At 49.0% G+C, this 16,026-nt stretch overlaps 1 protein-coding gene across 1 annotated transcript in view; it reads left to right on the plus strand.

Moving 5' to 3' along the window:
* Positions 1-16,026, plus strand: part of akap9 (A kinase (PRKA) anchor protein 9) — an 87,633-nt gene that overhangs the window by 50,073 nt on the left and 21,534 nt on the right. The window contains 7 exon segments of the mRNA XM_062529095.1: positions 2,561-2,723; positions 7,404-7,616; positions 8,353-8,391; positions 9,886-10,118; positions 11,372-11,491; positions 14,033-14,209; positions 15,899-16,003. Coding sequence (XP_062385079.1) covers positions 2,561-2,723; positions 7,404-7,616; positions 8,353-8,391; positions 9,886-10,118; positions 11,372-11,491; positions 14,033-14,209; positions 15,899-16,003 — 1,050 coding nt within the window.

Raw genomic sequence — 16,026 nt, forward strand, 5'->3', positions numbered from 1 at the left:
AGGGTTTTTGAGAAGGAGTGGAGTATAACAGAGGAGGAGGAGGAGGAGGACAGGAGGAGGGAGCCCTGATCCCCAACACTATTCCACCACCACCACCCCCACCCCAGCTGGTGTCTGTGGGGACTACTGCTACCCCACTAAGACTCCCAGACCCACAGAGGAACCTGAAGTGGAAGAAGTGAAGTGGAAGAGAGGGCTGAAGAAGAAGAGGAGGAGGAAGAGGAAGATTGTTGTCCTGGCTGTGTGCTCGCGTCTCTAACCCCCACCCCACCTCTGCACCGTAGCGGCGGGGGGCCCGTGCGGAGTAATTAACGAAGCCGTGAGCTCTCCCAGCGGAGCGTTGCCGTGGAAGCATGGAATTGTTAATGAGTTTCCAGCAGGACTCACGGGGGCAGAGGGGGTGCTGAACTCAGGCACTTGACACAGTGAGATAGAGAGGGGGAGAGAGAGAGAGAGAGAGGGAGAGAGAGAGAGAAGAGGGGATGAACAAGTGGAAGAGAGAATCTGCCTGATTTCTTTGAAAGCGCCGTCCTTTTCTTTCTGTGTCCCTGTTTGGATTGTTCTCACAAGTTTGCGACTCCACAGAGAGGAGACGCAGGGTTCCCTCTGCCCTAAATTCAGGAGGAACTTGTTTTGTGTTCATTAATTCATTCATTCATTCATGCATGGTGGCTCAAAGGTTTTGGTTGTGTCACTGAACAGGATCCTCCCAGTGTGTGTACTGGCCCTCGGTCTACCTCACAGACCATGTGTCTGGCTGTGTTTACCAAAGGCTTAGCCCTCTGCGGGGCTGTAGAGACTGTTGCTTAGCTCTGCTATGTTACCTCCCGTGAGCCACGCTAAGCTACCCCAGCAATCTACCAGACAGCGCACCACGGTCATGGATGTTATCGTTTGCCAGTGGCAGGATTTAACCCCGTTTTGTTGAGCATCTGGGAGAGCGGTTTGAGCCGACATGGATTCCTTTCGCAACTACTGGAAGTCGAGCGTGCTGGGGAATGGCTGGGTGGAGAGCCAGGACGAGGACGTGTACGAGGTGGAGTCGCGCGTGCCGCTGCCCCGGCCGTTCCCCCTGACCTCCGAGCTGAACGAGAAGAACGCGGTGGTGGTGCAGACGCAGATCTCGCACGTCAACCACCGCGTCAACGGCCACCTCCTCAAAGTGGTCTCCAAGATCTCTTTACCCACCCCTCCCTACACAGTAAGTCCAGGACCGACCAGGAGTGGGCGGGGGTGTGTGTGTGTGCGTGTGTGTGTGCGTGTGTGTGTGCGTGCGTGCGTGCGTGCGTGCGTGCGTGCGTGCGTGCGTGCGTGCGTGCGTGCGTGCGTGCGTGCGTGCGTGCGTGCGTGCGTGCGTGCGTGCGTGCGTGCGTGTGTGCGTGTGTGTGTGTGTGTGTGTGTGTGTGTGTGTGTGTGTGTGTGTGTGTGTGTGTGTGTGTGTGTGTGTGTCAGAAACCCGCAGACCCCTGACCAGTCAGACTGTGAGAGTGCTATTTACCTGCAGTGAGGTGTCAGGCCCACATTCACTGGCTCAGGGGAATTCTCAGTCACGCTGTCGTTTCCTTGTCAACTATGACCTTTGCATTGCAGATCTACGGGTCTCATAATAAAAGATGGCGTGTGTGGGCCGTGAATGGCTTTACAGCGCTGATTAGCGCCGATTACAGTCTCTAAATGTCAGCTCAGCTGGAATCCAGGAGTGTCACTGCAGTGCAGAAATATGGACATTTCAAGCTCGTATATCTTCTTTGACTAAATTCAGTGACATTTTGGACAGGTTTCACTCTGTGATTTGTAGTCTGACTCTCTCAGGCTCCTTGTGTTGCTCAGCTGGCTTGCAAATATGAGAGAACAACACGTTATGTTTATTATTTCCTATTTAAGTCTTTCCCCTGGTTGACCCATTTTCCACTACTACTCTAAGATGGTCCCCGTGGGTTCCCCATTCCCCCAGAGGAACAGGTGAAGGTGTCTGACCTCTGACCTCTGTGCGTGGGCTGCTGGCTGAGCGGCAGCTGGGAAGTCACTCCTGTTAGACCCCCGTTGAATGGGTCACCCATATGTGCCAGCAGGCCAGGTGTCCGATGAACTGCCCGTTGTGCCTGGTGTCTGTTTTAACTCTGTTTTTTCTTCTTTTATTTGTTTTTCTCTCACTTTCTCTCTCTCTCTCTTTCTCCTCATTCATACACCTGTCCTTCCCTGTTCTCCCTCCTTCTCTCCCTCTCCCTAACCCTGTCTCCATATCTCTCTCTCTCCTTCACCCTCACCCTCTCACCTCTCTCCCTAACCTTCTCTCCATATCTCTCTCTCTCTCCCTCTCTCCCTCTCCCTCCCTCCATCTCTCTCTCTCCATGTATCTCCCTCTCCCTCTCTCTCTCTCTCCCTCTCCCTCTCTCCCTCTCCCCTCCATCTCTCTCTCTCCATATCTCTCTCTCTCTCCCTCTCTCCCTCTCCCTCCCTCCATCTCTCACTCTCCATGTATCTCCCTCTCCCTCTCCCTCTCCCCTCCATCTCTCTCTCTCTCTCTCTCTCTCTCTCTCTCCATCTCTCCCCCTCTCAGCTGGAGCATGCCCGCGTGACACAGACGGAGCTGATGCGGGAGTCGTTCCGCCACAATGAGGAGGTGCAGGACCTGATGAAGCGGCAGGAGGAGCTGCAGGAGCAGCTCAGTGAGGAGGGCCGCGCTCGCGAGCAGCTGGCCCTGGAACTCCACAGGGCAGAAGGTGTGTGTGTGTGTGTGTGTGTGTGTGTGTGTGTGTGTGTGTGTCAGTCTCCACAGGGGACAAAAGACTTATTATGTATACCCCAGAGGAGCCCACCCCCCATCTCACTCACTCTGTCACAAACTCTCTCTCTCTCTCTCTCTCTCACACACACAAACACACACACACACACACACACGCACGCGCACAAGGCTAGAAGAAGGTCTTTCTGAGTGTAAATTTAACATTCAAATAAGCTTGTAGAAGCAGCTTTGTTCTCATCACACTTGGAGCGCATGTAAATACATTTGGTTGAGTTCAAAGTGTTCAGAGATCTGTCCATCAGCCATCCTGAACCCTGGTGTGTTGGCATTGTTGGCGGTGGTAGTGGTAGTGTTAGTGGTTAAGGATCTGGGCTAGCGTGCAGTAGCTGTAAAGTTGTGGGTTCAATTCCTGGCTTCCACCGCTGTGCCCATGAAAAAGGCACTTAACCTCAAGTTGCTCCAAGGACAGTTTCATCCCTTATAATATAGTTGACATACTGTATGTAAGTCACTTTGGACAAGTGTCTGCTAAATGAATAAATGTTGATGGAAAGGTAGCATCATTTCATAGCTTTGCCCTTCCATTACCAGTCATTTAGCAGCATCGCTATCTGTTGCTATCCGTTAGCAGCGCTGTTTTCTCGCCGAGGCCATGTGATGTCCTCAACTGTCAGAGACAGCTGGCCCGTGAGAGAGGGGGCCTGCGACTGATGCGTCAAACACACGCAGAAGCGCGCGTCCCCTCTAAGCCCACTCTAATAGCCACTGGGCACTGGGCTGATACTCACACTCACAGAGAGAGAAGGAGGACGACGACATGGGACTGTTGTGTTTTCAAGAGTAAATTGGTATGTGAGGCGTTGAGGAGTGTCAGTGGAGCTGGTGAGTTGGCAGGTTGTGTTCAGAATGGCGTAGTCTCTCTATCTCTCTCTCTCTCTCTCTCTCTCTCTCTCTCTCTCTCACTCACTCTCACTCACACCCTCTAACACACACACACACTCACACACACACACTTTCTTTTTAGTGTTTTATAGCTATGTGTGTCACTTTTAAGTGGAGATGGCACTCCTTGGTAAATATTTGCTGTTGTTGCAGTAAGTTGTTTGACTTTGTCCCATGTCCCAGGTGAATTATAAAGGTGATTTAGAGAAAAGTGATCGTAGCCTGTAGGAATAGTGGAGTGAGAGGAAATCCCTCCCCCTCGACTTTCCCCTCACTCTGTCTTTCACTCTCACTTTCTGCTCCACACACACACACACACACACACACACACACACACACACACACCCACACACACCCACACACACCCACACCCACACGCACCCCTCCTCTCTCTCTCTCTCTCTTCTGTACACACAGGTGTTCTGTTTGCCTTGGCTGTCATGCTCCATCAGGTGCTCTTCCCTGTCAGGCCGTTCAGCAGAGGTGAAATGGTGGCGCTGAGCCGCTGAGCTCCAGCTCCTTTGTCAGCCGGATCTCGTTGCTAATAGCCCAGGGTGTGGGACACAAAACAGGTTTCAATTAACACAAAGAACCGGCTCAGCATCCTCCCTCAGACACCCAGTCAAGAGTGAAGTGGCCCCACTGTCACACAGCCGGCACGGAGGAATTTAGGCACGATATCAGGAAATGAAGGGGATTTCAAAGATTTAGGGAAATGAAAAGGGAGATCCCAGGGTCTCGACCTAATGGAGACTCGTGGAAGCTTTTGATAGTGTTTTGTTGTCATTTGATATAAGAGGAGGATTTGTTTCTAGGCTGTGTGTGTCTGTTTGTGTGTGCGCATGTGTGGTTGTTGGAGTGATTTGTAAATCCCTGGGTGTTTGTCTCAGTATTGGAACAGGGTGAATACACACCTGCAGAATGGTCTCTATGCAACTAATATGCTGGCCTCCCTCTTGGCATGGTCAGTGTCTTGGGGCATGTGTGTGTGTGTGTGTCTGTGTGTGTGTGTGTGTGTGTCTGTGTCTGTGTGTGTGTTCATGCTTGATAGACCATGTAGCCTGTCAAGACTCCCATCATGTCAGTTTAAAATATAAGCTGCCAAATCTATCTGCTTTTAAAGGCAACCACAGTGCTTTTGACAGTGAGCTACTGCTAACAACGTGAGAGAATTGTAATGTTTCACATGAGAAAATAAATGTCTTGTGCAAGATATTTGAAGGAGTCATTCTTCCGCCATTGTTGCACTTTGCACCTCTGGAAAAGTCATTACTAGCTTTGACTGACAGGTGAATAGACTAAACTAAACACTTGACAGACAGTCATCGAGGCTTCAAGCTGATATGATAGGTCCTGTTTCACCTTTGTTTTTAGCAGAAGGTTTTTGGTTTTGACTTTTGCAGTAATACAGAAGAGCCCATTGATGTTTTTTGAGAGTGCAATAAGATCAAAGGTTCTTATCGCACGAGAAGACATACCGAAGCTGTATCTGCACAGGGCGTGTGCAGTCTCGTGTCGGCCTTAGTCACATGTCACTCTGTTTATGTGTGTGTGTGTGTGCGTGTGTGTGTAGATCTGTGGCGTAATGTAATGCAACTTTGACTCCAACAGACAGGAGTTGTGGTGAAGCCTTTCAACAGCAGTCAAAAATGTATCACTGTCAACGTTTCATGTCTAGACTTATCTTTTTGACTCAGGTGCACCTGGTTTAAAGATCGCTCACTTTGCAAATATAAATATTTATGGGTCATTGTTACATTTTAATGCGATGAAAGGGTGCTTTCAACAGAGCTCTTATTACAGACACAGTACCCCGATGCTATAAACCATAATAGTCAGGTAAACACATAGCAACACTTGTCCAGTGCACAGTCACTCCTGTTTATTTGAAATCAGTGGGGGGTGGAAACATGACCCGAGCGTGGGTGTGACCTGCTCTTTTAGTAGTGCTAATCTGATTGTAACGTGTGCGGAAAAAAACATTCAGCAACATTTCATTTGCAGATTAACAGGGGGAATGCTGCGGTGGCCATTACCGCAGGAGTCGGGTTCCTCTCTGACCTCGTGAGTGCAGTGCTGTGTGTTTACAGTGTCGCGTATCCCCCAGCTGCCTTTGTGGGCGAGCCCATTAACGTGGCCGTGCCCGGGAGGTTGTTTCGTGTCCATGGTGTCGTGATTAAGGTGCTCTGTTGTTTGGTTTGTTCTTTGTTGGGAGGGGGGCATTTTGTTTTTGTTTTTTTTTGTTTGGCAGTATGTTAGTCACCCATGTTTAAGTTGAAGGAATGTCCCCCCTGCTGTGTGGGCCTTGGGAGACAACACAAACAGACTGTCCAACAACACTCCCACGTTAGCACAATAAGCATGACGTACAGTAGCAGTAGCTCTGAGGGCTGGGAGTGACACAGTCCTGATTTTCAAACAAAGGCCACTTGGTGCTTTTTTTGTTAATGACAGATTGTGCAGTACGTCATATTGGATGAGTTCATGTCTTTTAATTAGACACCCAGAATGTGTACATACACATGAGAGGTGTGTGTGGGGTGTGTGTGTGTGTGTGTGTGTGCGTGTATGTGTGTGTTTTTAAAATAAAGGCTTAATATTTGCGGTCAGCCACACGAATATGAATGAAATGAAGGGGAGGGGACGAGAGGAGAAGGGGGGGTTGGAGGATGCCTGCTGACCTGTGATAAATTAGTGCAGTAATGGCTTATTCACATGTGAAGGAGCTTCCGCCATTAATGCGCGCGCACACACACACGCACACACGCACACACACACACACACACATACAGCACATGCCCTCACACACACAGACATATGCACACACACACATACACACACACATGCCCCCACACACACAGACATATGCACACATGCACATACACACACACACACACACACACCCATCAGCCAAATTAGGACTGACATGCGCTCCAATGCCGGCTTGCTCGGAAGTCTTTGTTGTGCGTCCCCCTCCGTAATGCATCTCGTTTTGTCCTGTGTGGACGTCTCAATATTTGTACTCTTGACTGGAGATCGATGTTTTGTTGCATTAGATTACATGCCGGTGGAGGAAAAGCTTTTCATCTCTTGATGGCATTAGCTAATCGCGTCCGAGTCACTGGCTGGCCAGTCTGTGTGTTTACGGACGCATTGGAGATGCTGGTCTATACAACAACAGCGTAGATGAATTGACCAGGCTAGCTGATGGAATTAAAGGCTTATTCTCGTGTGGAGTATCTCAACCGAAGAGCAAATGATGTGAGTACCAGACGCTCAGTCATCAATGTACATATACGCCATTCATTTTCTTTTTCTAGACGCTTTGCTTCAGGGCGGGAGACACAAATCCTATTCCCCGTTGTGTCCATGCACCGACTCTGCCAGATTCAGATCCAGACACTTATTTACAACGACTGCCCTGGATATGCCTTTTTTCCCAGACCACCACATATTATGGAATCCAAAGCACCTATTCACAAACCTCGTGTGTCTGTGTCTGTGTCTGTGTCTGTGTCTGTGTCTGTGTCTGTGTCTGTGTCTGTGTCTGTGTCTGTGTCTGTGTCTGTGTCTGTGTCTGTGTCTGTGTCTGTGTCTGTGTCTGTGCACATGCACCATTGTCTCATGTATATATCCTCTGGTGGCTGTTGTGTTTTTTGCAAACATGTAACCAAGCATTCTCCTCCTCCTCCTCCTCCTCCTCCTCCTCTCCCAGGCTTGATTGACGGCTACACGGGCGAGCGGGCGTCGATGGAGGCGCAGGTGCGCCAGAAGGAGGAGCTGCGTCAGCAGCTGGAGCAGGAGCTGCAGGTGACGGCCAGCCGGCTGCAGGAGCTGGAGCTGGAGCGCCGCCACATGCAGCAGGAGCGCGAGCTGCTCTCGCGCCAGCAGGACGCCATGAAGGACGACGCCGGCCCCCGCGAGCTGCGTACGTATCCCAGAATAACCCCCCCCTCCCCCCCCAGACGTCCACAACCCACCCCCCCCCCATGCCCCCCCCCCCCCAGTTCTTTTGCTTTTGGCAGGGAGAATAAAATAGTGGTAGTTGTCGTCATGGCAACAGACAGGGACTGGGAGGGCATCCTCCAAATAAACGAGTGTTTGTGAGGAAGGCTGTGTGATCACGGCACCTCGACTCATAGTGTCTCGGGGTTTGGGGCGTCTACTGTCTACGTTCAACCATGAATGCTTCGGAATCTACAGTAGCATTTCAAGTGTTTGAAGAAGCTTTGAGAAAAAAACGATTTGTATTTATTTGACATCACAGTGTTTAATATGCCGGATGATGCATCGTTTGTGCAAAATGCAGTTTAGTGGAATGGGTTTGGTTTGATATCACATGACTTTTTCAGGTTTTGTGGCCATTTCCATCTGGATATCACTGATACAACAAATGTCTGTATTTAACACGCTTATTGTAGTTTAAGGTGTTTTAAGGTGAACCAGTGAACGTGTTATTACAGTAAGTATGGACGGTGTTTTATAAGGGTCCTCTCACAAGAAACTTCTTCTCCCAGAGCAACACCATGGCAGGCTGATGACACACACTCTTTTCTCTCTCTTTCTCATCTGCCTATCTTCTACTTCTCTTTCATATCTTATCTTCACTCTGTCCATCTACTGAGAGCATGTTCAAATACTCTTTCTTATTTATTCTCCTGTAGGCCTAGTTGAAGCTGCAGTCCTTGCAGCACCTGAAGCAGGTGTGTTCACATCAAGCATGGCCAGTGTATCTTGTTTTTTTTAATTATTTTGGTTTGTTTGTTTGTTTGTTTGTTTGTTTGTTTCCGTTATTTGGTGTTTTTAATCTCTGATTCAAAGCCGTCTCTGGAGGAGTGAACGTGGCAGAATAACCCATCTCACAGCTGCCTAGAACTTGCTTGCTATGGGCTCAACTCACTCACTAACTCTTGTGGCTTACGCTTGTGGACTTTCCATATTCTTTCTCAGTTTTTGTTTTGATTTTGTCGTACTCTGTGTTTTTTTTTATTGATGAGTTGGTGTTTTTGTTGACCGCTAATTTAAAAGCAATTGGCATGATGAGTAAGGATACAAACAAATCAATATTTATCAAATAGCATTACATTGTCATTGGCAACCATCTCTACTCTAGACAGATTTTTCCCCATTTCAATTGGCCCTGAATCCAGCCACACAGTATCAAACAATGCCCAGTACGTTTAGAGTGAGATGATTGCGCAATGACTCCATGTAATCCCATCTCCCGTTTGCCTGGAATTGCATCTGAGGCATGGAGACTGCAGTCCTTTGATTGTCGTATCTCTCTGATCTTGATTTTTGGTCTGGCTTCATCTGTATGTACTGTACAGTACCTTCCTCTCTCTTTCTTTGGTCACACGGCCCTCTGTCTCTGCACTCTCCCCCCCCTTCCTATCTCCCTCTTGTGTTGCACTAATAATGTGGGACTGTGACCTCTGACCTCCGAATGGAATAATGTGGAGTGGTTTCCGTGGTGATGGTTTGGTAAGGTGTTGGGGGCGAATTGGGACACAGATGGGGAAAAAAGGCTGGCAATCATGGGCAATCAGGATGGAGATGAGCACTGTGATTTATGGCATAACCTCTGGAGGAGGCAGACATGGAGAAAGTTGGCTTGTCATGCTGACCAGTTGATTGTAATGTTATAACTTCACTATCATGTGAAGAATCTTTGCTGGTCAGTAGCATGTAGCATGTAGCATTTAGCGGTTATTATTGGCTTTGTAATGTTTTAATTGTCATTGTTTAGTTTATTTGTACATGATGATGAGCGCAATTCAAGCTCCTGTCTGCCTCGTCTTGTGTAGAACTAATCAGTACGTGTGTGGGAAAAGTCTCATCTCTGAGTCAAATATTCCTCATGTCATGGCTCCATGATCTTAGTTCAGGTTCACCCATAGACCTGGAAAAACATCAGCCATCAATCGCAAGCTGCTTGGCCAGGTTGCACACTTGTGTACACACACTCTCTGAGGAAGTGCATATGGTGAAAGTGCTGCCTTTGCTTGCCATTGATGGTTGTTTTTCCTGGTCAGTGGGAGCAACCATCATGGAGCTACAACCTGGGGTGTATTGCTCTCCAGACCTAATGTGTTGAATAAGTTACATCTCATCTAACACCATCCTCTGCTTCCTCTTCCTCTTCCTCCTCCTCCTCGTCTTCCTCGTCTTGGGACTGCTCCCTGGCTCCCTCTCAGACCTGCTGGAGGAGACGGAGAAGCTGATGCAGGAGAAGGTGGAGGTGCAGCTGCAGGCGGAGAAGGAGAGCGGCGTGATGCTGCAGCACCTGAAGGACCTGGAGGCCGACCTGGAGGAGCAGGTGAACCGCAGCATCGAGCAGGAGCAGGCGCACAACGCCGAGGCCGCCGACCTGCGGCAGCAGATCCAGGCCCTGGAGAAACAGCTGGAGAAGAACCGCAAGTTCCTGGACGTGAGTGGCCTTTCGCAGCAGTTATACTCGCAACACCATCTCCACCGCAAACTACGAAGGCAGTTATACTCGCAACACCATCACCACCGCAAATTATGAAGGCAGTTATACTCGCAACACCATCACCACCGCAAACTATGAAGGCAGTTATACTTGCAACACCATCACCACCGCAAATTATTAAGGCATACTTGCAACATCATTGTCATCATATTAAATGTTTGTTTTTTTAATGAAAAAGAAAATAAGTAGCATATTTTGTAAGACCAATATTTATTCAGATGTAGTTTATCAAATCAAATTTAATTCTGTAAAATAGCTTTCATGCGGAAGAGACTGAAGTGGTAGAGCCTAAAATGATTTGATTAATTGAATAATTGATTCAATTTATTAGACAAATCCAGCGAAAACAAACAGATTTGCGTCGCACGTGAGGTTACACATGGAGCGCTATGGGTTTGCCGCTCGCGGGCATCTTCACAAGCTTCGCCCGTGCTAACTCGACGTTGATGTACTGCAGCGCACCGAACGCCTGACACCTCGGGGGGCGGATGCTGCTCTGTGTAATGTCCGACCACATAAAGAGTAAAATATAGTCCACGTGAATCTGGGAGCTTTTAAGTGGCTGTGTACTTTGATTTGCCTCTCCCGTAAAGTGATTGTAATTGAACTGTAACTGTATAGATTACATGGTCTTCTTTGCCGCATCAGGGCGATTGCTGGTGATTCATTATGTTTTACTAGTGTGATCCCGTTTAGAGATCTGAATATTGATCTTTTCGCCGTGCTCCATCTGTGCATCTTTTCTCACGCATAAACACGGCCTTATCTCGACGGCTGTGTGTTTTTTTGCCTGTCTGGTGACACATTTATTTCACCTGTTATTTATACCATACTGCAGTTAAAAATAGCTGCTGCTTCGGCTGTGCTGTGACAGTAAATCCTCAAGAAACCGTGACATGCACATACTTGGTCACATATTTGGTTGCTGTCTACTGTTGACAGTTTTTACAGATTCTGTGGCATTGTCATAGAAATTGCATACACTTGTGTCATACATCTGTAATCATTTAATTTGCGGAGGGTAGATGTTTCCATTATATAAGCTGCCATCTACTGCCATCCCTCTATTATACTAATTATACTCATTCTCCCTCTATTTCCTTGCATCTTTCTTCCTCTTCCTCCTCTCTATCTCTCTATCCATCCATCTCTGTCTCTCTCTCTCCATCCATCTCTGTCTGCACCCCCAGGAGCAAGCGATGGACAGGGAGCACGAGCGAGACGTCTTCCAGCAGGAGATCCTCAAGCTGGAGCAGCAGCTGAAGCACCCGCCCAAGTCTCAGAGCGCCAGCGAGCAGAGGGACCGAGAGGTGAGGCCCTTCAGAACTAGCCTCGCGAGCCATCCACGTACTTCCGGCCAAGGATTGCCTCCACTACGAGTCTGGCCGTGCTCCTCTGTGGAGCATTCTGCTCGGTAGAATTGTAACAGAATGCCCCCCCTCCAGAAAGCAGCCAATAAACGAAGAGACGGGTTGGTGGGGGCGAAAGGGGGAGGGCGCTCGTGACGATGACGTTAAACGCCTGCGCTATGTTGTTATGAGTAACTATCGCCGATTGGGTGAGAGCTGTCCAATCAATTCAAACCAGAACTGGGCGTTACTTCCCGCTTCCTGCAAGCGCTTCAGAGCAAAGAAATTCCAGACCATAATACGAAATGAAATGGTAGTATTATGGGATGGTGAGGACCAGGCTACTTCAGAACGCCCACTGTAAACAAACAGTCCCAACACCCAGAGAAACCAGCCTCCGTGCCACTGTATATCAGCGATGGAGCAGAAAACACACAGAGTAAAGCCCTATTCGCACGGGATTAGTATTACCTGTGGACCTCCGGTCATTTTCAAATTATCGCCCCACCTCTGTGTTACTTGCAGCGCATTCGCACGGGATAAGCAAAGTCTGTAAATTACTCTATTTTCACTGACATTACACCCGGATATGTCGTATGCTAACGTCCGAAAACAACACAGAAAGTAGAAAAGATATGCAATTGCAACAGCAATCACTGAGATACAGATTCGCACGGGATAAGTATTATCACCGGACGTCTGTGTTTGGCGAAATATAGTAGGTAATTTGCGGCGGAATTTTTACTTTACAAATTACAGACATGGCACATTCGCACGGGACTAAGATCTCAGACATTCTCCGCAATTATCACAAATCACCAAAGGTCCACAGGTAATACTAATCCCGTGCGAATAGGGCTTTAGAAAGGGTTTACAAATGAAAATTGTATTAGATAGCAGATGAGTAAATTATGATTTCTGAATCTGTGATCTTTACTGGAAATTGCAATAAGGTTACTATCCATCTGTGGTAAGCCCAATTCACACCAAAGATTCCCGACCCAACAAGACCGAGTTGCAGCGGTGTGAATTAAATGTTGCACGTACAGTAGTTGCAAGCAGTCGCAGAGCATTCAACATGTTGCAAGCTTTTAGAACGTCGCAGCTCGTCTCGTCTCTTCTCGTCGAATCTTTGGTCTGAGCCCTATTTTAGTGTGTACTTGTTCTGCTCCTAATCTAGTAACTCTGGTATTAGAACCGCAATAGTAGGCTCCTGTTGCCTGCGGTGAGGCACTGTGAGGAAAAGGTACTGTAATAGCAGCCTCCTGAGTATCGGAGACACAAAGACACTCAGCAACATTACTCCCCCCCCCCCCTCCCATACACCCCTCACCCCCCACACCACCCAACCCCACCGCTCAGTTTTATAAAAAGCCCCAACCTTTTTAGCCGGAGCCTGAGGGACCCACCAGCAAGTTTCCCTTCCCTTTGTCCCGCCACAATGGGAGAGGAATCAGATGATTACCAGCTCAAACCCAAAAGTCTTTTTTCCCTTTGCACTCTTTCTCTTCCGTTCCTCTTTATTGGACACACACACACACACACACACACACACACACACACACACACACACACACACACACACACATTGCTTTGAATATAAGGCTGGGTGCCTTGGCAAGCAATGTGTAGATAATATTACCTGAGAGCAAACTGCAGATGATGTCAGACTTGTCAAACAGGAACTGGTGGTAAATATTGTCTCCTGCCTGCAAGGCCTTTTTTGTACACAACCCCAATATCCTCTCCTCTCTTCTCCTCTCCTCTCCTCTCTTCTCCTCTGGGTCACCGGGAGCGAAGGCTCTCCCTCTCCACAGTTCTCCTCTGCCCATTAAGTAGTTTCCATGGCGATGGGTTGCTGCCAGAGCACGGGGTGGGAAGGGTTCGTTCATAAAGAGGCTGCGTTTTCCCCAGTGTCTGCCTATCATGGCAGCTTTTTAAAAAGCACTAGTGTAATTGAAGATAAATTATGTATGCCAGCTTGGAGCGTTGCATATTTCTGTTTGTCTACGTGAAATGAATCACTTTTTTCAGTAAACAAGATGTCAGCGCGTTGATGGCTTTAATGTTTATGCCTTTTAATTTAATGCGTTATCAGCAGACCAACTTGTGTAATGTTGCAAAGAAAGAGGTTTGCTCTCTCTCATTCATCATTTTATCCTTCTTCTCATTCCTTCTCTCACCCTCCCCCTTCCCCCATCTTCTCTGTCCATTTCTTCTCCCTCTTCCCCCTTTCTTTTTTTACTCTCCCCATCTCCCTCATTTCCTCTCTCTCTCTCTCTCTCTCTCTCTCTCTCCCTCTTTCTCTCTCCTTGCTCCCCCCTCCCACCCCCTGTGTCACGTGGACTCCCCCTCTCCCTCCTCTCTCTCTCTCTCTCGCTCTCCCTCTCTCTCTCTCTCCCTCTCCCTCTCTCTCTCCCCCCCTCTCTCTCTCTCCATCCCTCTCCATCCTCCTCCTCCTCCCTCCCTGTGCGTGCGTGTGTGTGCACGCGTGTCCGTCAGGTGGAGCATCTGAGCACTCAGCTGCAGGAGAAGTCGGACTGGTGCAGCGAGCTGCTGCTGCGGAGCGAGCAGCTGGAGCGCGAGGCGTCCGAGCGGGACGAGGAGCTGGAGCGGCTGGGCGAGCGCGTGCGCCAACTGGAGCAGGCCCTGCTGACCAGCACCGACACCCTGCACCGGGTGAGTGTGTGTGAGGCGTCCGGTGCTCTTCCTCTTCCTCTTCCGCTATACCGCTCTCCTCCTCCTCTCCTCCTCTCCTGGCACTCGTCCATCTCGTGTGCACAGTCTCTCTCTCTCTCTCTTTCTCTCTTCCCTGGGTCTCTCTCTGTCCCTCCTTCTCTCCTCCTCTCATAGCACTCATCTATCTAATGTGCGCACACACTCTCTCTCTCTCTCTCTTCCCTTGGTCTCTCTGTGTCCCTCCCTCTCTCCTCCTCTCATAGCACTCTTCTATCTAATGTGCTCTCACTCTCTCTCTTTTCTGTCTGTAGCTGTCCCTCTCTCTCCCTATTATCCTGTTTACATTGCAGTGTATGTTGTGTGTGGTGTCTTAAACTGCTTGGACCTTGAATTTCCCCCTGGGGATCAATAAAGTATCTATCTATCTATCTATCTATCTATCTATCTATCATAGCACTCTTCCATTCTATCTGATGTGCACACTCTCTCTCTACCCTCTGGCTCTTTCTCTCTTTCACTTACTCAGTCCTTGTTTTCTTCCTCGTCCTATCTACCTCACTCTTTTGTCTTTTATCCCCTCTTCCTCCTCTTTTCCCACACTGTCTGTGTCCGTCATGTGTTTTGCTGTCAGCACATGGTCCCTCCAGGCAAGAGGGGGACTGACCATATCTTGCCTGTCCTCTCCTCCTCTCGTCTGTCTGTTTTTCCATCTCTCTCGCTCTACCCTTCCTTATTGCTATGTGACTTATTTCTTCCCCCATCTTCCTCTTTGTGATTCCTCTTCTCTCTTCCTTTTTCTCTCTTCCGCCTCTCCTCTCTCTCTCCCGCACGCCTTCATATTTTGTGTCGGCATCGTTTCCCCCTCCCTCATTCCTCATTCTTCCTCCTCCTCCTCCTCCTCCTCTCTCACTTCCCTCCTGAGTCTTCCCTCTCGCTCTCTCCTCCCCTCCCCTCCCCTCTCTTTTTGTGTCTGCTGCTGTTGCTGCTACCGCCGCCGGTGCTGCCGTTTTGTATGTGTGTGCGTCATCTGTGGTCTTCCTCTGACAGCCAAGGTTATTCCTCACGGTGGGTGGGAGGAGAGGGAGGAGGGGGGGTGGTTCTCAGTGCGTGTGTAAGGAGGGGGAGTGTCAGGCTATGTGTGTGCATAAATAATGTGCTCCGCTGCATTGCCGGGTCCTTGTTTCTCCATGGCGATAGAACAAAGAGCCGATGATGGACGTTTTTATAGCTCCTGGATGATGAGAGAGCCTTGGTGATTGGGGATTGCATGGTTTGTGTGTGACTGCGTGGCGTACGGTCTTGCATGTTCTGGTAATGAGTCATTCCCGTGCTAGTAAGCTATGCATGATGTGACGCTTACTATTGCTGTGGCGGATGCCGGCGCACCATATGCCATCTCCTAAGATTGTCAGCGAATGTGTAAAACTGCTTTTAAGTTACGCCAGTTCATGCTGTGAGCATTCAGTGTTTGGTGTATATGTGCGTATGTGCGTAGATAGTTTAGTTATGCTAGGGTGTGTGTGTGTGCATGCGTGTGTGTGTGTGTGTGTGTGTGTGTGTGTGGTCTGTGTTTTTAAACAGTGGATGCTTGTACTATGTGCACATCAGCTGTTTCTGTTTTTGCTGAATTGCATATTTTAACAGCAGTGTCCGTGTGTGCGTGTGTGCGTGTGTGTGTGTGTGGCGCAGGTGGAGGAGTCTCGGCAGCATGCCCCCATGACTGAGGCTGAGCATGGCACCCTGGAGGCCCAGCTGCAGACGGAGCGGGAGGCGCTGGACAGGAAGGAGAAGGAGGTAGGCAACACACACACACACAC

The sequence above is a fragment of the Sardina pilchardus genome, chromosome 24, assembly GCF_963854185.1.
Source record: "Sardina pilchardus chromosome 24, fSarPil1.1, whole genome shotgun sequence".
NCBI lineage: Eukaryota > Metazoa > Chordata > Actinopteri > Clupeiformes > Clupeidae > Sardina > Sardina pilchardus.